General features: G+C 45.7%; 1 protein-coding gene across 21 annotated transcripts in view; it reads right to left on the reverse strand.

Annotated features, from left to right (window-relative positions):
* Dock9 (dedicator of cytokinesis 9) overlaps positions 1-22733 on the reverse strand; it is a 254169-nt gene that overhangs the window by 147320 nt on the left and 84116 nt on the right. For 6 of the 21 annotated variants that reach the window (XM_029469283.1, XM_029469298.1, XM_029469299.1 and 3 more), the window contains exon 1: positions 9233-9448. The exons of the other annotated variants lie outside the window; for them this stretch is intronic. In XM_029469283.1, coding sequence (XP_029325143.1) covers positions 9233-9352 — 120 coding nt within the window. In that variant the 5' untranslated portion in view covers positions 9353-9448. Of the gene's footprint in view, positions 1-9232; positions 9449-22733 lie in introns of those variants that run through there. 21 annotated transcript variants of the gene reach the window in all.

The following is a 22733-nucleotide window of genomic DNA, read 5'->3' on the forward strand; positions in this document are numbered from 1 at the left end:
GAGGGGAGAGGGGAGAGGGGAGAGGGGAGAGGGGAGAGGGAGAGTTCAAGGCTGGGAGGGAGTGTATGTCAGGTAGGGACTGAGGGATGCTGAGAGAACCTGGAGGCCAGGTCTACTTTGATATGTAAAGCATGCACCTTAATCCCTAGTCCTAGGGTCCTAAACCAAACAGCAAGCAGCCAGTACAGTCAGTCAACTTCAGTACAACCTTACCCTTCAACTGGCACATCTTTCACCAGGCTACATACATTCCTATCTCATAGAACAAGCTCAGGGGAGTGAGATGATTTAAGGAAGGCCGCACAGATGGTAACCCTGAGGTGTCATCCTCCCCACCTCCCCCCACCTCCAGTGCCATACGCCTCAGGTCTGCACTGAGCACCTCCCTGCTGCACACACACAGACATGGATGGCACAAGTGCAGGGCCTTTCTGATCAATGCTGAGCTCTGCTGAGCCAATCCTGTGCCCAAGGCTTGACAGTCTCACTCCACACAAAGAGAGTGTGCTTGTTCAACAACACTCATGTCCCAGATGAATATTAATAATCTTACTCTGAAGTGCATGCTCATGTTCGTGGATACACACAGATGCTACCAGGCACTAGACCTCGCATGCATGCAAGAAAGCACTTAGGCGTGAACTTTGCAAGGAACACCTTGATTTACACTAACATCATTTGTTTTCTTCCTACAGATTCACAGATACGTTGTTACCTCATCCAGAGACTCACCCCTCTCCACAACACATTCCTATTTGGAGACTAAATGTGTAAATTTATGGACAAGTAATACTTAGTGGTATTCAGTAAGGTGGCTACTAGCTACATGTGACTGCTAATTATTTAAAATGTAGCTATTCTGGGGCTGGAGAGATGGCTCAGTCAGAGAGGTGTTTGCCTTGTAACATGAAAAGAAGCAGAGATGGCGTCATATCTATAATCCCAGGCCAAGAGGATGAGGCAGGGAGGTCCTTAGGGCTTTGCTGGCCAGCTTAACCTACGGGTAAGCTCCAGCCCAATGAGGGTACACAAACACACAGTGACTGTTATGAGTTCACATGAGGTATAGGCAGAGACTAAGTGTTAGTGTCAGTCTGACTAGAAGAATGCATAACTACCTTGATATTTTTATAAAGATTAGAAATATTTTATTAAGAAATTCTTGGATAATAATCAATGACATCTGTTTCAGGCTACCTTACTTCAGCTATCAAGAAGTTTAAAGTATATACTAATTACGTACTATTTCTGGGTTTTTTGTTAGTTTGTTTGTTTTTGCTTTTTGGTTTTTTTTTTTTTTTTTTTTTTTTTTTCGAGACAGGGTTTCTCTTTATAGCCCTGGCTGTCCTGGAACTCACTTTGTAGACCAGGCTGGCCTCGANTCGAGACAGGGTTTCTCTTTATAGCCCTGGCTGTCCTGGAACTCACTTTGTAGACCAGGCTGGCCTCGAACTCAGAAATCCGCCTGCCTCTGCCTACCAAGTGCTGGGATTAAAGGCGTGCGCCACCACGCATGGCTATTTCTGTTATTTTTAAGGTTTGGTGTCAAAAAGAAAATGTTTACTTTCTGAAACTCTCTTTTGTTTTTTAAAAACCACCACAGTAGAGATGGAGTGGTCAAAGCTGTCCCCATGAGGCAGAGCGGGAGGAGGGAGAGCCTGGGTCTCTGAGAAGCCCCTATCTGCAACATCCTGTCCTGGTAACAGCCATCTTCGTCCCTGTCTTTCCAGTCTCCATCAAGCACAGAATGGATCAGAATAAGTGGGAGCCAACATGAGAAGGTCGCTCCTAGTGTTCTCTAACACTCACATGGCTGCAAATTTCAGCTATGGCTTCTAGAAAGATACAGGTACAGGTGACAAAAAGAATTACCAGCACAGAGGGACTCAGGAGGGCGCGTCACTTTGGGGATCTAAGTTTGCCCTTCTGCAGCCAAGTCCAGTCATAAACATTAATTAGACTACCAGTTTCATTCAACTCGACTAACCAGCGACAGCCTTGCTGCTGGGGACATCAAACTGAAGTCCAGCTGCTGCTTCCTCCAGCTCTTTTTAGCAACACAGCAGGGTGCTGGCAGCTGATCTCAGGTGGGGGAAAAGGAACAGGAGAGCAGCCCTCAGTGAGTGACAGCAGAGCCAAGTTCAAAGCCAGCCTCTGTGTGTCAAGGAGACCATGCTTCAGAGTCTCTGTGAAGGAGATAAGGACAGTCAGGACCGTGGGATGCTGAGCCCTGGGACAGGCCATGCTGAGCCCTGGGAAGCGAGGGGCAGCTCCTACCTCCAGGGAACTGTCCAGACAATGTACAGTACAAGTGTGCCTCCTTAGCACAGTGCCAGGCCCTGGCAGTCCTTCCCTGGGGAGGAACTGCCTCCACAGAAATGAAATCTGGATACAACCCCAACCCCGATCCGGGAAGCTGACAGGCTCCTTATCATCCTTCTGGTTAGAGGTATGTACACCTGTAAGGAATGAGGACCCTCCAAACTTCCTCAGCCTCGGAACACCTTTCCAGGAAAAATTCTGAATTAGTTGTATCAAGTTACAGGGTATTTCAAACTTCTAGAAAAATTTAATAACAACTATAATCCAAGACATCTTAGTTCTAAAATTACCTTCACCGGTAGTTTGGAGGCTCAAGTGGGACTTCCAAAATCTCCTATCCACTGTCCCAAATTCTGCCTCCCTTCTACGCCTCTCCTGACTCAGTCACTGACCATGATGAGACGGCACCCCAATTGTTCTATATATGGTACCTGTGCTGACTAGTTTTATGTCAACTTGACATGAGCTAGAATCCTCTATCTGAATCTCAATTGTGAAAATTCCCCCACAAAATCTGGCTGTAGAGCATCTTCTTAATTAGCAATTAGTACAGAAGGGCCCAGCCCATTGTTGGTGGTGCCACCCCTGGGCAGATGGTCCTGAGTTCTATAAGAAAGCAGGTCGAGCAAGCCATGAGGAGCAAGCCAGTAAGCAGCACTCCTCCATGGCCTCTGCCTCCAAGTTCCTGCCCTGTGTGAGTGCCTATCCTGACTTCCTTTGATGATGAACCTGGAAGTAGAAGTGTGTAAGCCAAATAAATCCCTTCCTTTCCAACTTGCTTTTAATCATGGTGTTTCATCACAGCCATAGTAATCCTAACAGGACAGTCCCCCAAGCTAAACACTTTTACATAAACTAAGCTTAAATCTCTATGATCTTAGTCCTGCCCCCAACCCTGGGCTGTTCTAGGAGAGATATGAAAGGCAACCTACCCACTACCTCTCACTGCACAGATGAAAATACCAAAGCTCTGCAGGGGGCGGGTGGGGGTGAAGGGATGACCTGAAAATTTGACAAGAATATTTCTTCTGTCTTGTTGGGCCAACAGAAACCTCTTCTAAACACTCCAGGTTCCTTGGTGCCCATTGCACCATTAGGGGATAAACATTCAGAATTGTCCTGGCTTGTGCTGTAAAGGGGTGGAAAGGGGAACCTAGGGTGGAAAGCCACATGTCTGTACATTTTCAAAGTCTATCATTTCTGTGTACCTTTCTGGGAAGATGGTCCATGTAACAGTGAGGTAAGAAAGACACCGGAGGACAACTATACTTCTTCATCTATAGCTCCAGACGCTTTATATACAACGAGTATTTATTTCCTTATCTATATAATTCAGCCAGATGTTCTGACCGCCAACAGTCTTCATCATGTTTTAGGGTGCGTGTGTGTGTGTGTGTGTGTATGAGTGAGTGTGTCTGTGTGAGTCTGTGTCTGTGTCTATGCCTGTGTCTGTGTCTGTGTATGTGTGTGTGTGTCTGTGTCTGTCTGTGTGTGTGTGTGTGTGTATGAGTGTGTCTGTGTGAGTCTGTCTGTGTCTATGCCTGTGTCTGTGTCTCTGTGTGTGTGTGCCTGTGTCTGTTTCTGTCTGTGTGTGTCTGTGTATGTGTGTGTGTGTGTGTCTGTGTCTGTCTGTGTGTGTGTGTGTATGAGTGTGTCTGTGTGAGTCTGTGTCTGTGTCTATGCCTGTGTCTGTGTCTCTGTGTGTGTGTGCCTGTGTCTGTTTCTGTCTGTGTGTGTCTGTGTGTGTGTGTGTCTCTGTGTTTGTGTGCCTGTGTCTGTGTGTGTGTCTGTCTGTGTGTGTGTTTTACTTTTTAAGATTTGTTTGTGAATATGCATCTACATATGCCCATGATGGATGTGTGAGGACGCCCCCTGGGAAAGAAGGTGTCAGATTCTCTAGAGCTATGGTGACAAGGATATAAGTCCTGGGACAGAGCTTCAGTGCTCTATAACATCCTGCAAGCACTCAGCCACAGAGCCCTCTCTCCACCTCCAATTTTCAAGGTTTTTTTTGTTTGTTTGGTTTGGTTTGGTTTATTTGTTTGTTTTAGTTTTCTGAGACAGGGTTTCTCTGTGTAGCCCTGGCTGTCCTGGAACTTACTTTGTAGACCAGGCAGGCCTCGAACTCAGAAATCCGCCTGCTTCTGCCTCCAGAGTGCTGGGATTAAAGGCATGCACCACCACTACCTGGAAATTTTCAAGTTTTAATGAAGACCTTTTTCCCTTTCTACCTCTCCCTTCCCAATGGCAGGCTTAAATGACTATCTTTATCTTTGTCTGTCTGTCTCTCTCTCTCTGTCTCTCTCTGTGTGCATACGTACGTATGTGCGTGCGGGTGTGTGTGTGTGTGTGTGTGTGTGTGTGTGTGTGTGAGAGAGAGAGAGAGAGAGAGAGAACTCACGAAACCTAACCAGGAGTTGGCTATCCTGGTTCTGTAGTTCTGAGATGCAGGTCCAATTACCAACTAACCCCCTGCATACAAGTTTCCTCACCTGTAAGAAAAACACAGATCTTCATATCTACAAAGCAAGGAACCTAAAGAGCTTGGCATGAAAGGGAGGTGGTGACAGAGGCATGTAAGTCCCTGAGGGACACCATTAGGGCAGTCAGTCTCTCTGCTCTTTCTAGGAATGTACTCCATAAAGACTCCCTTCCTACACTACTAAATAAGATAGGTGTATAACAGTGGGTACCTTGCCTGTGCAAACAGTTCTCGGAACAGTGGGGAACCCCCGTCCTTACTGGAAAGACTACAGCTTGTATGAATGTTTAACTTTCACACAGTGTGGCCTTTTCTCCGGCTAGGGATGAGTTAAATTTTCTCTGAGTGTTTGGAGCGAGTGGGTGAGATTAGCACACACTGTGGCTACATGTGAGCGAGCTCCTTCATTACTCAGGCCTCAGTGACCACCCAGCAAGCCTGGTGGAGCTCAGGTCCTATACCTGTGGCTGGATGAGCTAATGGACAAACAAATGAAGCAGAAAACCAGAAGATGGGCAGAGTCGTGCAGAGTATGCAGCTCCCAGGAAGTGCATGTCCTGATGCTGGCCACCTTACAATGTGTCATCACACAAATTGACAGGAACATTCCTAAACCTCACAATATTGAAACACAAATGACCAAGAAATGACTCATTAAATAATGCCAACTGTTGTCCTTCCTTGTACCGTAGCTCATGCAGATGCAGCCCTTTCTTGGTGTGACTAAGTCTTCTGAACTATGAAGTCCTGGCCCACACACCGCACTTTAGGACCTGGGTCTTCCTTCACTCAGTGTGCTGTATCCATGAACAGAAAGGCCCTCGCCTCCTAGCTCTGCTGTAGGAGCTGGGCACCAATGGGGCCACTGGAAGCCAAGTCCTCTCTCTCTACAAGGGGCACATGGGCAGCCGCCACACTGCTTAGTGATCACATGCAAACATTGGAGTCAGAACTCAAATCTGCTAACATGTGTTATGTCCCACAAAGATATGAAAAAGCAAACATGTATGTGGAAACAGGACTCCATTTGCATGTGAAGTTTAGCTCCTCCCTGTCCACCTCACAGAATTAATCCCACCCAGGAGCTCCACTGAGTGATCTGCCAAATTCCACTCCAGGAGCTCCACACCCTTTTCCTCTCAAGGGCAGCAAAATAACAATTAGAATTAGGTCTTTCCAAGAGTTAGCATTTGGAGGGGAGAAAGTGGTATTCAGTGTGAGCAGACAGCCCTCAGACATCAAGAACACCCCCAGCGCTCCCCACACATCACCCACAGTCACAGAGTCACCACCGATGGTTTGGAAGTTAACCTGAGTGGCACAGGGACATCTGTCTCTTCTGCTCTCTAGAACTATGCAGACAAGACCCACCTACAAGACAGACCCTTTGGTCTCAGAGGTTTCCTGACATCTAGGCACAGGATCTTGTTGAAAGTACTGACTTCCAGCAGGTGTGGTAACCTGCACCTATACTCCAGCATTGGGTGGGAAATGAGACAGAAGGTGCTGGAAGTCAAAACTCAATCTAAAAACAGAACCACCACCAGTGGCTTTTCTAGCCCTAAAAGGAAAACCTTAAACATGTCAAGTCTGTCAGGCCAGAGGAAAAGGAAGCACTACGGCAAGGCGAAACTTCAAACAGTTTACAGGCTAAGTCTGCAGAAAGCACTTTAAGATGCATACACCAGTACATTCACTGTGGCATTGTGACTGATGGCAAAGAACTAGTAACAAACTGAATAACGACACAATTAAAGTAGATATTAAAAGGGGAAAATTACATTGCCATAAAAAACAAGTCATATATGGGTCGGGAGGTCAGGTAAGCGCTTGCCATGCAAGCCTAAGGACTTAATCTGATCCCCAGCTCCACGTGCTAAAGGCAGATGTGGCTCTGTGTTCTTACAGTCTTAGTGCTGATAAGATGGGGACAGGAATTTAAGCTCCTGTCTTTACACCTGAGGGATGAGAACTGAGCCAGATTTCTGATAGACATGCATACATGCATATCCTCATGCAGGCACACATACACACACACACACACAAACACACACACACACTCACGCATGCATAAATCCATACATGGTTCTGGAGGTGTTCTGGGAGAAAACACTTAAAAGATTCTGTATTCGTGGACTTTCCGAAGCAGACAGGTTATGGAGACTTGTGCTTTCTTAGGCACAGACAGGACAAGTCAGGAGTACACAGAGCAAGTTAGCAACAACGGCAGCCTTTGAGGGGTTGTCTCTTTCACTTAACTATTTCCAGGGGCTGCAGTGTGGCTCAATGGTAGAGCATTTGGGGACCTGCATACATGAGACTTTAAACTGGATCCCACCCCAGGAGTAACGGGATGCAATTTACATTCTTTATTAACCATTAGTCGTCCCTTCTAAATTGTTCATTATTTTCTCCTAGGGACTACACGTAATAACTAAATGTTACTTCCTAAATGGACTATGTTCCCTGTGGCTAAACATCTCTCCATATAGTTCACTCGATTACGGGCTCAGGGATTCTCACACAAGTTCAGGGGCTATCAGTGCTATGCTAGTGATCAGCACCCCAACATACTGATCTTGGGTCTGCACACTTTAGAATGCTCCCCTAAGAAGCAAACTGTGCTCTCAGCAGCTTGCTGCATTCTCATTTACTGTGGGCAGCTGTCTTCACAGACAAAGAGATTCACCCTGGTTAGGCACCCCCTAAACATCCTGGCTTCTATCTGATATTCCCCTCTTATCTTGTTTACCTCTGTGGAAGAGAAACTCCTGCAGATAAGAAAGCTGTCTGGTTGTATCAGTTTCCTTCCCTCTCCACACCCCTCTGCAGGTGCACGGAACTGGACCACTCCATGGGACCAGAAGTTTCCATGTCCCAAGAAGCATTTCCCCGTGTACAGCTGTAGCTGGCCCAGCCTTGTCTTTTACAATTCCCAGTGGAACCATCTGGACTGAGCTAAACAAGGAACTACAGCATACGCAGAAAACATGAGAACACTAGAAAGAGCAGTCAGTTTTGTTTTTTTTTTTTAAGAGAAGTCACTTCTACATTATTTGAAAGAAAAAAAAAATCAGAACATCACTGAAAGCTACTTAGTTCTTCCAATAACGAGTTCTGCACATCCAGAGAACCACGAAAAAACACATTTCAGGATATTCACCCAGGAAACCCAAACCACACAACATCCTTCATCTTCCACTCTAGGATTTCACCCTAGGAGGCATGCAGGTGACTCAAGCCATGCATGATACAATGAGCTATCTATCAGGCTTGAAGATAGGATCTAAGATAAGGAGCAAACAACTGTAAACTTTATATTCCAGAAAAGGGGCGGAGGCGGTAAATCTGTATGTTAAAAATGGACTGTGTGTGTGTGTGGCGGGGTGGGGTGGGAGGGAAGCCAACTTATTTGACTTTCAGTCAAGAACAAGCAGTACGGTTTTGAAGGCAGGGCAATACAAGTAAGCTAACCTCCCTCATCACAAAGGAAAGCCATTCGGTCAGGGTGAAATATGCTCTTGGAGAGTTTAAGCTCCCATCCTCACAGCTGTTAACTGCCAGTGCAGTAAACTGGAAACCAAACACTAGAGCACTAGAGCAGCCACAACTGAACTTCCATGTTTGGGGTGGGGAAAGCTACACAGAGGTACTAGGCACTAGCTTGACAATCCCTTTAACAGCCCGTGTGAAAGGCTCAATTGTCCCCTCGGCAGAGCACACTGGTGGTTTCTGCAGCTTGCTTTAAAAAAATTATGTGCCTTTATTGTACTAAAGAAATTCCAAACGGGAAGCACAGCCTACTCATTGACGGTTAACAACACAATTACTTTACACGGTCTTCCCTCCCAGAGTCTAAGAAGGCACTTGAGTTTGTTCAAACTACTACGGGTTTGGCTAATGCTAAAACATCAACTTTGCCGTCAGCTGAGATTCGTTCTGACTCTGTCCAACACAAACTCCCCTGATAAAAATAAACAAGGGGGAGAGACCTGCGTGCACTCCTCAGCACCTACCTGCCTTGTTTTCTTACTGACATAAATAGACAATGCACAGAAGGGTTTAAGTCTGCAAAATACTTCCTTTCCAACTCCCAGGGTGCTGTTAAAACCCCCGCCCAGTTGACTTCTGAAAAAAAAACGTTGTGGCTAGGTGTGACAAAATTTTTGAACAATACTAAATTGTTTTATGCAAAGTTCCTCCCAGAAACCTGTTCACCCACAAACTTCAACATTTCTTTCCTGAGGAAGGATGGAAGTAGACTTTAGGTCAGTCTATAAGGAAAGGTAGAGAGAAGGGTTCCCTAGAGACAGGAGGAGCCAAGTCAGAAAGTCAGAAAGTCAGAAAGAGCGGCGGGATGCAGCCGGTCACTGACTCATTCAGAAGCAGTCACAGTCCCGGGACAGGACGACAGGACTGGACTCTTACCAATGTGGAGCTCTCTGCCTCCGAGTCTGCCTGAGCTGCATCCTTGTACTGCAGGGGGGACTCGATGACCAACTCCTTCTTGTCATTTCTACCACTCGTCCTGTACTTCTCAGCCTGCATTCTCCACGCAGACCACTGTCAGAAAGCCTGCAGCAGGGACAGCTGAGAGTCCCCCACCAGCCGCACCGCTGGCCAGAGAAAGGAAAGGAAGCCTGAAGCCTGTTTCCCAGGCACTGGAAGTGCAGAGCCTGAGGGGTGGGGAAGGCATGACCGAGAAGGCCAGCCTCTAGGGGTGTTACTACAGCTAGGAGAATGGGAGGCTCCTGCTCGCTGGCCAAAGAAAAACAACCCCCAAACAGAACAATACACAGTGTACTGCCTCTGCAATGAAAGACCAGCCTCATTGTGTCTGTTCCACACAGCGTGGGCCAAATCAATGTGAATCCAAATAGTGCAGCATTGAGAAGGAAGCCTGCCGATCCCAGCGAGGCTCCCTCATAAGGACTTCCGATCTGAAGCCCCCAGCTAGGTGACCTGGCTGGTCTAAAAGTTGCAGTTTCAAAACGCTTTCGTTTGTGTTATGGCTAAGCACCAAGAACTTGGCTCCTGATCAAAGCAGGACCAAACAAGCAAGCACCGGTGTTCCCAGGAGGCACAGTTCAAGAAATCATTTTTCCTTGCAGGACAGACAGCAGCAGACAAACTCATGTATCTACTGTTTTATGCCAGGGAGATGATACCATGCTGAATAAATTAATAATGCAGCCAAAGCATTTACCATGGACATTTTCTTTGCACACAACAATGTGTGTGTGCCAGGATGTAGTGTGCCCAGTGCTAAAGGATGGAGAAGGTCAGAGTGGAAATGTAAAGCAGAAAGTCTCTTCCCTCAAGAATAGGAAAAAGATGGGAAGTCCAAAGATATCCTGAAAAAGAGAGATACATGGATGTTCTTGCAGAAGTCTGCTATCTTTATTGTTTCCTCATATTCCCTGGTGGAGTAACTTTTTAAAAGATCAACTAGCAAAAATCAAAATACAAGCATCCGAGAGGTTCCCTACAAAGATGCACGGAGGGGTTTGCTACAAAGATGCACGGAGGGGTATGCTACAAAGATGCACGGAGGGGTATGCTACAAAGATGCACAGAAAGCATATAGTACAGGTGGGTTAAATGTAAAGATGCCCTTCGGGTGGAACCCCTCCCATTTAGTGCCTGTTTACTTCTTTGAAATCAAGAAGTATCTAGTAACAGATACAAATATTATAATAGTCAGTAAATAGCATCCACAGTCTCAATGTACAAAATAGTCTAAGCCTATTAGGACCAGAAGCCAGCAGAAGAAATGCAGGTCCAAACCCACCCAGCCCCACCATCACTCTGCAGGCACCAGGATGACTGAGACTGCCAGAGCTCAGTAGGACTCAAGTGGAAACTGAGAGGCCACACAGTGCCTAACTGCCCTCCCTCTTTCCCTTCAGCACCTGCCACTGTCATTTAAACACCAGAAATCCTTCTGACTATGGTCACCACTGTGTAGTAAATAAATTACTGAGTCCATTTAAAAAATAGTTAACTTGCTGGGTGTGGCTGTTCACACCTATAATTCCAAAACTCGGGGATAACTAAGGCAGGAGGATTGCCACCAGTTCAAGGCCTGCCTAGAATAAAAAGTGAGCTCCTGTATCAAGAAAAAAAAAATCAAAACCTAGCTTTTCTAATAAATACACTTTTAAAGAGTTGGGAACATAGCTCTGTTGGTAGTGTTTGTCTGGCACGCACAAAGCCCTGCGTCCAATCCTTCTTAGCACCACATAACTCAGAAATTGGGATCCATGCCTGTAATCATAGCACTCTGGAGGTGGAGACTGAAGGGTCACAACTTCAAGATCTTTCCATCGCTAAAACACATATGAAGTTCAAGGCCCACCCATCATGACCCCATCCCCGAAAAACTAAAGAAAAGAAAGAATAAACTATCCAAGATTTAGAAACTGGGTAGGTTACGGTGGTGACCACTCTTTTACTCTCTTCGCTCAGGACACAGAGGCAGGCTTCGGAACTCCGAGTTTGAGGCCTGTCTACTCTACATAGTAAGTTCCAGAACAGCCAGGACTTCACAGAGAGACCCTGTCTCAAGAAAGAAAAGTAAATAAATAAATAAAATAAAATAAATAGAAGAGGCTAGTTTATAGATTATCTTTCAAGGCAAACTCTGGCGTTCTAATCAAAGCTGCATCCCAAAATAATAGAATCCATGAATTTGAAAAACCACTCTAAGGTTACAGAGGAGCAGGAGTAGAGAGTTTCACTTACATACAAACAAAGCCAAAAGAAGAACGAAAATTAAAATTTAGAGGTGTCCTAGAGAAGAGGCTAGAAATCACAGCACAAACCACAGACATGAGCAACAGCTCACAAACCTTCTAGGTGGCTCACAGGATAGGCCTAATCTTCCTCAGATTTCCACTGCCACTCAGCAGCCAGCAGCTAAGGAAACAAGCTATCCAATTCGTTGAGTCAAACCGCAGTGGTATCCATAGTAATCTGCAGGGTAAGACGTTACCTGAGAAGCACCGATTGCCCTGTACAAAGCACTGCTTACAGTCTGCAGTCTTACCTACTCTTGGAAACTCTATGTCATTTAGCCCTGTTTCTCACACGGGCAAACTGATTCGGACTTTAAACATACATATTAAACAGCCTTCACACAATGACTTACAGATGCTCACTCGGGGATAACTGCTGTTGCTATTCCCAAGCTGAAGAATATACTTAAGTCTTAAATTCGGGACTCTGGCTTTACGGCCTAAAAGGACAATTCCACCAACTATGCTGTTGCAATACCTTACAAAGAACCGCAGCAACTGAAAATAAATCCTTTAGTGGCTGGGGGAATTGGGATGGTACATCGGTAGTCTCATCACCTCGGGCTCTGAGTTCAAAGCAGCCTAGACTACTTTTCAAGATGGCGTCTCAAAGCCGCAAAGAGAGGGCTATGGAGATGGCTCAGCAAGCATGAGGTCATGAGTGTGGATTCCCCAGTCCCCACATAAAAGCCAGGTGTAGCAGTGTGTATGTCTGCAAACCAACTGCTGATGGAGGAAGGGACAGGAGGGTTTTGGAGCTAATTTGATAGCCAGTAGCAGAATAGAAGACCTCCAGGCTCAGTGAGAAATCCCATCTCAAAAAAGTAAGGTGAAAAGCAATCAAAACCCTAACAACCACTTCTGGTCTTCATGGGTGCTCACACTCCTGAATGCACACAAGCTCACACCTATGTACACACACACACACCTCTCTCATGCGCATACACACTGCTAACTATCCTCTCTGCTGAACCTGTCAGTTGTTTTCAAATACTTGTTTGGAACACCACATGTTCATGTTATCAGATAGGCATTGTCTTAAGGATTTTATGTATTTTCTTTAAAAAAAAAAAAAAAAAAAGCAATGGCTTTAAATGTCTTTTATAACCAAGGGGAGGGGAAAACACTGAGCTCCGAGGCAGCCAGGACAAAAAAGCAAACAAGATCAGTTCCATAATGTAAACCATCCAGAGGAGAAAACATGCCAGGTTCTAAATGAATCTTGTAAAAAGTTTCTCTGGCAGAGGTTTATGTCAGAAGAGCTGTTGAATGTATGGCAAAGTTCTCAACTGTGTCTATAGGATGTGCACTACAAAATTCTATTTACACCACAGACCAAGTAACAGAGTCACCTTCCCAAGATAGCCGGCCCCCCTCAAGTGGCCCAGCTCACTGAACTGGAAAGTTCTGAGGCAACTCTGTGTCACCCCAGCCACCGTTTTCTGCTCTCTTCAAGGGAGCTGCAGGTAGAGTCACCAAGGAAGCTGAAGGCAGCGCATGCACTCTCACCCTGAGCCTTGGAAAAGGATGTGTTTTCTCTATGCCTCAGGACAGCAGAGGATATCTGAGCAGTACAGCCCCCAGAGGAAACACCATTTCAGAGGACAGGAAGCAGGTGGCCAGGTTTCCCTTCACAGTGGTCTATAAAGAGGTCCATGTCAGATCTCTGGATTCCAGCTACAACAATGTCACTGAGCTCCTGGACTTGCTGACCTCAATGGTTTCACATACCCACTGGCTAAACCCTTCCAATCAAGAGACCCAGGACTGTACACTGAGAAGACATTAGAATATTACAGTGGAATAGATTTAACTCTGGACCCAGTGAATGCTTCCACAGACGAGGGTTTAGTTCTCAATCTTAACACATATTCATCCCTATCTACTGGGTACTCAAAACTATAAAAGTTTACAGGAAATTTAAGGAATTTTCCTAGGGTTTTTTTTTTATTCTAAGAAAGGTTAGCCCTAGACCTTATTTCTGTCTTCGTCCTCCCATGAGAGTGTCCGCCACAGTTCTGAGAAACTGCAGGTCCCTGCTCATGCTCAAACCCATTTCAATGCCTCCTATCCCAGAAAGCCTCCCTGATCCTCCCAGGTGGGATATTTCCCCCTGTTAACCCTCTGGGCACCACCCGTGGCTCTCCAGGAACATTTCCCAGCCTCGTACCTCTAACCTCTCACAAGTCAAAGCCCAAGGGACAGTTTAGTAACAATTAAAATGTCCCTTTTTCTCAGCTAAGAAAATGTTATTCTACAAAACTTGCCAGGTGTTTTGTGTAAATCCGCTGTATATCAACACAGTATAGTTGGGCTCTTAAAAAGCACTGACAACGGGTGAGGAGTTAGCTCAGTGGGGAAAGGCACACGCTACCAAGCTTGATGACCTGAGTTTCATACCCAGGACTCACAATTAAAGATAGTTTGACTCCCTATGTTATCTCCCTAATAACGGCAGCCTAAGTCTGAAGCTCGACTCACGTATCTATTTGATTGAATAACCACAGAAATGAAATCCACATTACCAGTGCTTCTTAGTTAGGGATCTGTGAGACTTCTACCATGGTGAAGCTTCATGTGACCGTGAGCTCTCTGAGGCCCCCGGAGCATATCCAGTTCTCAGAGGAAGGCTACAAGAGGGCCTGCCCACCACAGGAAGAGGAGACTCACCAATCTCAGGACATTGACAAGCCCAGGTTTCATGTTGGTAGGGATAGCAGCAACTTAACTGCCATGAGATAGCAGTCAAGACTGTCACCATGAAGACAAGTCTAACCTGCTGCCTGAGGCCACATCAGGAACCCTCAGGACCTATGGACAACTGAAGGCCAATATACAACCCCACTGCCGGATGATGCTCTTGAGAGAGTGCTTACAGATTACATTTTAAAGACATTTTAAGGTTTATAAAATCTCTATTTGTGCCTGTTAAATTGACCTAACATATTTCCATGGTGTTTACAAGGAACCAAGCCAACAGACCATCAAACTTTATAGTGAGAGACAAGCTAACGGTAGGTGGTAGGTCATGTAGCTCTAATGATTCCCCAGAGGCATAAAGGCTGCTGAGGACAGGCCTCTGGGCAAACCCAGGGGCACCTTCCTCCCAGAAAAAAGTTGAAGGGAAAAGGGTAGAAGGGAAAGTCCACTTTGAGGAAATTATGCAAACAGGTTGAAGCCTTCGCCCCAGCTCTTCCGGCTCACATTAGCTTGTGCTCAAGACAATGACCATGTACAGTAATACCTGCTTCCCAACTAGGAAGTCTTCCTATTTAAAACCCCATAGACCACATCCCTTCCTTAAGATAACATCAGCAGCAGCGATGATGAGACCCCACCTTGTCCTGCTGCTACACCGGGACCAGTGGTATCCCCCATGCTCTACTGCCTATTGTAACTAACTTCCCATGTGAACGGATGAGACGGACGAAGACTAGAGAACACAGCCAGTGTTTGGGACTCACTCATGTCACTCCCGGGCAATGCACCCCGAGAAGTCCCAGGACCCTACCTCAGTGCTACAGAAACATGTAAGTAAACCAAATGAATGTCTTCACTGTTTGCATATGACAGTACAGAGAATCGAAAATAGAAACACAGTCAACGAGGAGGGTTAAGTATAAAGAGGGTGGTCCAGGATCCCCTTCTCTCTGCTTCTAATCAATCAAAGCATGAACCACAGAGCATAGATGACACCTATGGCCACTGTGAGGACAGAGCTACAGCCGGCTTCATCAGCTGTCTTCCACAGCTGCCCCAGCAGTCTGATGGTATGTGGGTAGCATGTCCACATAACTTCAAACATTTTGCAAGGGGTGGTGGCACATGCCTTCAATCCCAGCATGCGGGCAGGTCTCTATGAGTCTAGTCTATACAGTAAGTTCCAGGCCAGTCATGGCTACAATAGTGAAACCCTGTTTCAAAAAAACAAAAATAAATAAATAATCCCTTAAAACTAGATTTTAGACGTTTCCTCATATACAAATGATTTTTAAAAGCACGAAATAGTAATTCAATGTTTGATTAAATCATTCTGCAATATAAACACATTCCAAAACATCTCACTGTGCTCTATAAATACATACGATTATTGTCAATTGGGATAATTCTTTTTTTTTTTTTTAAAAAAAAGGTTTATTTTACTTTTTAATCATGTGTACATGTTTGTGTCCGCATGTATACATGAGTATGAATGCAGATGGCCTCACAGGTCAGAAGAAGGTGTGAGATCACCTGCAGCAGAGTCACAAGCAGCCGTAAGCCACTAGACATGGATACTGGGGATCAAACTTGTGTCCTACGTAGCAAATACAAACTCTTAACCACAGAGCCATCTTGCCACCCAAAAAATAATCTCGTCACTTAAATTTTTCATTGTATTTACTGTTTGTGTGTGTGGTGTGTCTGTGAGTGTGTGGACCCAAAAGGGTCATTCTCTGGGTCTGAGTCTCACCTTCTATCACAGGTTCCAGGGATTGAACTCAGGTCATTATGATTTCGCATCAAGACCTTTGACCTAATAAGCCACTTTGCTGTTCCTAAAACACAATTTAAACCATAGTTATGCGTGGAATACAACGGACCCTCTTTCCTGTCTCGGGAGGGCAAAGCATGATGGAATGAATAGGATGATTAATCAACCTCTGAAAACGGAGGTCTGGAGAACGGTGTGCCCAGCCAGGTTGAGCCTTTTGTGTGCTCAGATGAAGTTAAATACAAAATAAATGATGCTTCCAACGCTGCACACAGCAGCAAGGGCTCACCTAACACGCTTTTCTATTTATGCTCTGCCAAAGCCTCAATGGGGGATGTGGAGACTTTTTTTTTTTTAATTATAATTGTGGCAGGGATATGCAAAAAATAAAAAATAAAAATTTTGCCCAGTCTCCAGGCACTTGACACACATTCTTGTTGATTTCAATCCAACTCAGCCCCTTCAGCATCACAGTGAGTACTATTGTTTACAGAGACTGGGTATGCCTCAAAATCAAATAGCTTAACCTAAATTCACACTGTGCCATAGTTTTGAGCTGGGGTCCTACTTAATCCGAGCCATGGTGATTAAGTAGCTTTCAATCGTTTTAGCTTTGTTTCAGACAAAATTTTACCTCCCCCTTTTGCTCACATAAGCATCTTAGGGGAGGCATAAAGAATACTGGAAATTTTTCTGTGCCTGAAAAGAAAGGTCTGGAGAAATTAAATAAAAGTCAGTATTAATAACGATTATGTTTGAAACGGAGAACAAAGGGAGTTCTTTCCTTCTATTTAGCCAGATTTTTAAAATTTTCTTTAATAAGCATGAATTACATTAAATTAAATACTTTACCATTTCAAAGCCATTTGGGAAATAATTTAAATGCAGTCATGGCCAATGCCTGTGTGCTGCTTCTTGTGGAGCTGGTACCAGAGTGTGGTGACTCCTCAGTTCAGTTATCAGATTTAACAGAGCACCGGGGGAATGCTCAGAAATCAAGGAGTAACCCTTAAATGAAATCCTTGAGCAAAAAAATAAATAAAACATTTCCTCTAAAACCTGCGGTCCACAAAGCAAAGCTGGAAACATAAACTGGTTTTGCCTCTTTCTTTTACAAAGCAGGGTTTCTCTGTGTAGCCCTGGATGACCTGAAACTCACTCTGTAGACCAGGCTGTCCTTGAACTCAGAAATCTGCCTGCCTCTGCCTCCCGAGTGCTGGGATTAAAGGCGTGCGCCACCACTGCCCAGCTGCCTCTTTCTTTTGCTTCTTTTGCCTCCTGGGCCAGTTCAACTAACTAAAGCCAGACGCCAGGGCACAGGCAATCTCTAAACAGACTTATGTGCGTGGATCTTTTATCCCTTGACCTTGATAAAAATCAACTGACTTCAAAAGGTCCAAGTGGCTAGACGCTTGGAAGACATCAGGACCTGGGAGTTAAAAACTCAGCGTTCTCCGTCAGAAGGTAACCAGCGCTCTGGGACAGTCTGAGCCGCAGAACCAAGCCACACTCTTGGAATCCTTGTTTCCTTGTTCAGCTACAGCCAGACCTACTAAAGGCTCTGAGAGGAAAGAGGACAAGGAGAGAAGGAACAACAAGCTGGGTTGTGCTCCCAGACAAGGCGCCTTCACCTCTGCCTCTGCCGTCACAGGTGATGTAGCCCACGGACCTAGAGTTCCTGTTCTTCTCTTCCCGGAACTCTTGCACAAAGGTCACAAGGGCTGACGTTGCTGCCTCCTGATGTCTCACTTCCCTGTCTCTGGAAAGGCAAGCTGTCAATCTGGAATGCTCCTCCACCACCTCAAAGGCTGTCAGATGCCTGCTCACCTCTCAAACTCCAGTGTGAAGGTTCTTCCTTTTCATGAGGCCCTAGAACACTCAATCCTGAGGAATGTCTTCCTGGATCAGCCGAAAGGAGGTGAGGCAAAAGCCTGTCTTAGAGTTGTTATACCTGGTTGTCCACTGACTTGGAGAGTTTTAAAATAGCAATAAATAAATAAATAAATAAATAAATAATAAATTACTACTATTATAAACTATTATTATGTATTATCCTAATTAGCATCTTGAGCTGAAAGCCAGGACTCTCCCAGGTGAACGCGCTGCAGGCTGATGCTCACCTATGTTTGGAATTGCTGGGTTTGCTTTAGTAACTTGAGATCCGTGGAAAGCAGACATCCACTTGCAAATGAGGAATCAGGGTAGGTCCAGGATTGCCTGTGCACAGGTATGAGGTAAGGGGTTATAGGTGGCAAAAAGCAGGGGTTAAACTAGAACGGAGACTGAAGCTGGAAGTTTACTGTCTTCTCCTGGATGAGACATACATAAGCGTTACTCAAGTGTTCCATGATTGACTGTTTCCTATGAGTCAGCTTTGGGGGAGACTCAGTCCCTGACCCCCCCTGCAGGTTTGTACCTGCAAGAAAGGCCCTCCAGGACAGGAAAGGGGCATACATCTCTCAAATGCTTCTAATGCTGTGTCACACATGAAACCCTTGCTTAGCAGAACAGTTTCCCAGAAGGATGAAGAACAAAGCCAATGCTAGCATGTGGTTCCCTGTCCACAATGCTACTGCCATCCCCTTTCTCGCCTGCAGGCTGACTTACAAGCTTCCACTCAAGTTAAGCCTGTGACTCGTGCTAACTCCCAGCAACAGAGAGATTCGGTCAGAAAAGAGCAAACTGAGATTCCAGGGCTTTCCAAGAGGAATAAAATGACATCTTCCACGAGCATCTATAATTCACCGCAATTCAGTCAGAAGAAAAGGTGCTGACATTACAAGCTATATTAGTGTCCTTTCGAAAGAAGCCTGCTCCTCAGACTCACACTGTAGAGCTGCATCCTTCACGAGCCTGTCAATTCCCTGACATGAATCTCCTAAGAATGCAGGTAAAATAAGAAATAGGAAATAAGTTTAGTTTGTAGCATCTTCATTTTGGCTTGTCTACTGGCGGCTGTCCAGGTTAGTTTTATTGTCAACTTGGAACAACCTAGAGTCACCTGGGAAGAGGGAGTGTCTTCCTTGTTGATTGACATAGGAGGGCTCTGCCCTCTGTGGTTGGTACCATGCCTAGGCTTGGTCCTGGCTCCTGTAAGGGCACCGACTGAGCCAGCCAGAGGGCAAGCTAACAGCAGCTGCTTGAAGTTCCTGTGTGGGTTCCTGCCCTGATGTCCCTCAGTGACAAGCTGTGATCTGGGAAGGTAACCCAAAGAAAACCATTCTTCCCATGTTGATTTCAGCCAGCGTGTTTTATCACAGCAACAGAGAAGCTAGATGCATGCGTGGTGGGTTTTCTGGTTTTGGGACATGGTCTGGCCTGGAACTTATTATGGCCTTGACTACACCACAATCCTCCTTGCCTTCGAGTGCCGTGGTTATAGCACTCTCACACTGCCATGCCCAGCTCCACATTGTATTTACTTTATTGAGATAAGAATCTCAGTGAGATGTGACCAGTGACCTTAAACAGCAATCCTCTGTCTCTAATTCCCCGAGTGCATTTAAAAAGTACAACGAGCCGGGCGTGGTGGCGCACGCCTTTAATCCCAGCACTCGGGAGGCAGAGGCAGGCGGATTTCTGAGTTCGAGGCTAGCCTGGTCTACAAAGTGAGTTCCAGGACAGCCAGGACTATACAGAGAAACCCTGTCTCGAAAAAACAAAAACAAAAAAAAACAAAAAACAACAAAAAAAGTACAACGATGTCAAACAACACCTTCCCTCAACATCTCATTTCTGGAACAATTGCAATGCACACTACCTTAGAGGCCATTAACACGGGGCAAGACAGGGGTCTTCTACATTTACTACTCCGTTAACAATGGAGTTAGAACAACTACAGCAGCTGCCAGAGGGCTGATGTGTCACCTCCTGGTCACTGTTCACCTCAGGGACACAGAGTGAAGACACCACAGCAGCAAGCAGACAAACATCAAAGCCAGAGTTGACCCGGCTCACTTTACTCTTCTACCGCGGCACTGACTTTGCCAGACTCTGCGTGTCTCATTTCGTTTCGTTTCATGAGACAACACTTCAGAAATGTCCACCAAAGCGGTCAAGAGAACCAAAGTGTTCCTCTGTATATACTAATCCATTCACAGATGAAACTCCTTGCTGTTCAATTTCTCTGACTCTGACACACAAATACACACTCATACTCTCTCTCTCTCTCTCTCTCTCTCTCTCTCTCTCTCGTGTGTGTGTGTGTGTGTGTGTGTGTGTGTGTGTGTGTGTGTATGGGGGCAGGGGGTATATGTGTGAGTGTGGAGGCCAGCAGACAGCCTCAGGTGCCCTCTGCCTTGTTGTCTCTGCCCACCCCTCCCCCCCTCAGCCCTGGGATTGTAAGTGTATGCTAGCCACCCCCAGTTATGTTTTTCTAACATCTGTTGTTAGGTTTCATCTCAGGTCTTTGTATAAGAAATGGGATGTCCATGGAGCATGAAACCTCCTGTAGGAGGCGTCTACACTGGTCTAAAAGGAATGCAAACAAGCAACTTTGATACCAACTAGGGGAGGAAATGGGCTAGGCCTGCCCTGTCCAACCTCGTAGCCACTAGCCACATGGGTTCTCAGACACAGAGATGTCCACAACTGAGTTTCAAAGACTATGTAAGACAAGAACAATGTAAAATATCTTTATAGTGGGAGAAAATGCAACTGGGAATTGCAGCTAGGGCCCTCTGCATGCTAGGCAAATACTGCATGGTTAAGCTGTATCCCCAACCCTTTTTGACTTTGAGACAGGGTCTCTCTAGTTTCCAGGCTTAAATTTTCTGTACTATCAAAGGAGGTCTTCAACTTGAGATCCTTCAGCCTTAGCCATCAGAGTACAAGCCTGGGCCACAAAAACTAGCTTATTACTAATCTTTAGTCCTATCTTATCACTAATCTTAGTATTAAAACTAAAAAGTATTTTGAATTTACTAGGTTTAAAAAGCATACTATTAAAACCAATGTCATTTGCTCCTTTCCCTGTTTCTAATACAGCTACCAAAAGTACAAAATTATATATGTAAACATAAATACACACACAAAAATATGTGCAACCACACAGGTAAAACTACATACATAAAATATTATGGTCCGGGGGTTTACCTAGAGACAGAATACATGTCTAGTATATGCAAGGCCCTGGGTCTGATCTCCATTCCTTTAAAAAAAAAAAAAAACTAATAAAGTAAAAATAGTTACAGAACAATGCTGGGTTGTTCAGAAATGCCTGTCAGTTTTCCCTAGGCAGAAAACACTCCCTCTCCCTCTCCCCTTCTCCTCCCCCCACCCCACCCCCATCTCCTTGATACTTAACAGACTGAAATTCTCTTACACAGAAGCAAAAGGAACTGTGCAAAGGCAAAGTCTAAGTTCTGCCACGAACCCGCTGTTCTCCCTCTTTCTCCACCTGTGCGTCTGCTGGAGGCAGCCCTAGCAACAAGTAGTGAGGCTTCTGAGCCATCACACAAGACCACCCAAGGTACACCTGACAGGATCCAGGCACAAGCAGGAGATAACACTGGCTGAGTAAAGTTCCTGCAGTTTGGTTCCAGGGGACAGCCTGCCTTGTCTAGTTACCTCCCTCTGAGAGAACATCACCACCTGACAGGAAGGATGACTGACTAGCTGCTGGGATGTACTTTACAGATGAGGTGTCATTAGAATGGCATCTACAAGTATTGCTTCCTGACTCCGCAGTGCCAGGATCACCCAAAAAAAAAAAAAAAAAAAAAAAAAGCCTGTTAAAACACAGGCTGCTGGGCCCTCTTCTAATCCTCTCTAGGGCGATTCAACCATGGAGGTCTGCGTAGGAGGGGTTGGCCCACCAAGGGCACCTAGGCTCCCCCTACCCAGGGGAGCTCCCCCTCTGAGCTAACAGCTTAGCCAGTGCCTCCAAGTCTCAGGGGCTGATTGACGGCTGCTGAATGCCTTTGAGATCAGTTCTAATGAGCTCCCCAGGGCAGCTGCTGCTGGCCCTTTAAGGCTTGAAGTAGGTTAAGTCTTGGGGCTTAGGCAAGATTCTGTGAAGCCTTGAAAAGAACACAAGGCCCTGAAAGAGAAACTCCATATGTGCGTGTGGTGTCTGCAGGGGCCAGAAGAGGGAGTCAGATCCGGGGGAGCTATGTTACAGGTGGTTGTTAGGCACCCAACCTGGGCAGCTGGAACTAAAGTCTGAGTCTCTCTGCTGGAGCACATCAAGTACTCAACCACTGAGCTATCTTGCCCCTTATGGGAGGCTTTAACTCAGACTCCCCACCCCACCCCCATGCTCCTTTCCTTAGCACAGTCAGTGGTAAAAGCAATCATTCTAAAGTGACCCTTCCCACAGTTCCCAAGAACACAACCTGGACACAGTGCAGCAACTTGATCACTACAGAGCAAGCGCAGGACTGTAGAGTCATCATCCTCTTGAAACTGCCACCCCACAGTACACTCTCACATGACCTTGCAGGCAACTGGCCTGCCACATAACTGCTGTGTCTGTGTCCCCCACAGTTCCACACCTGCCCTTAATCTCTTTCACAGCTGCCTTTGTGAGACTGGATGGGAAAATAGTTCTAGAGAAAGGTGTATGTGTTTACATGCAAACTGTCCGCTAATTACCCAGCTATGGCTCAAACAGGATGAGATACAAATGACTAATGGTCCTGAAGGCGCGCGGGGGAGG

Source organism: Mus caroli, chromosome 14 (assembly GCF_900094665.2).
Source record: "Mus caroli chromosome 14, CAROLI_EIJ_v1.1, whole genome shotgun sequence".
Classification (NCBI taxonomy): Eukaryota; Metazoa; Chordata; class Mammalia; order Rodentia; family Muridae; genus Mus; species Mus caroli.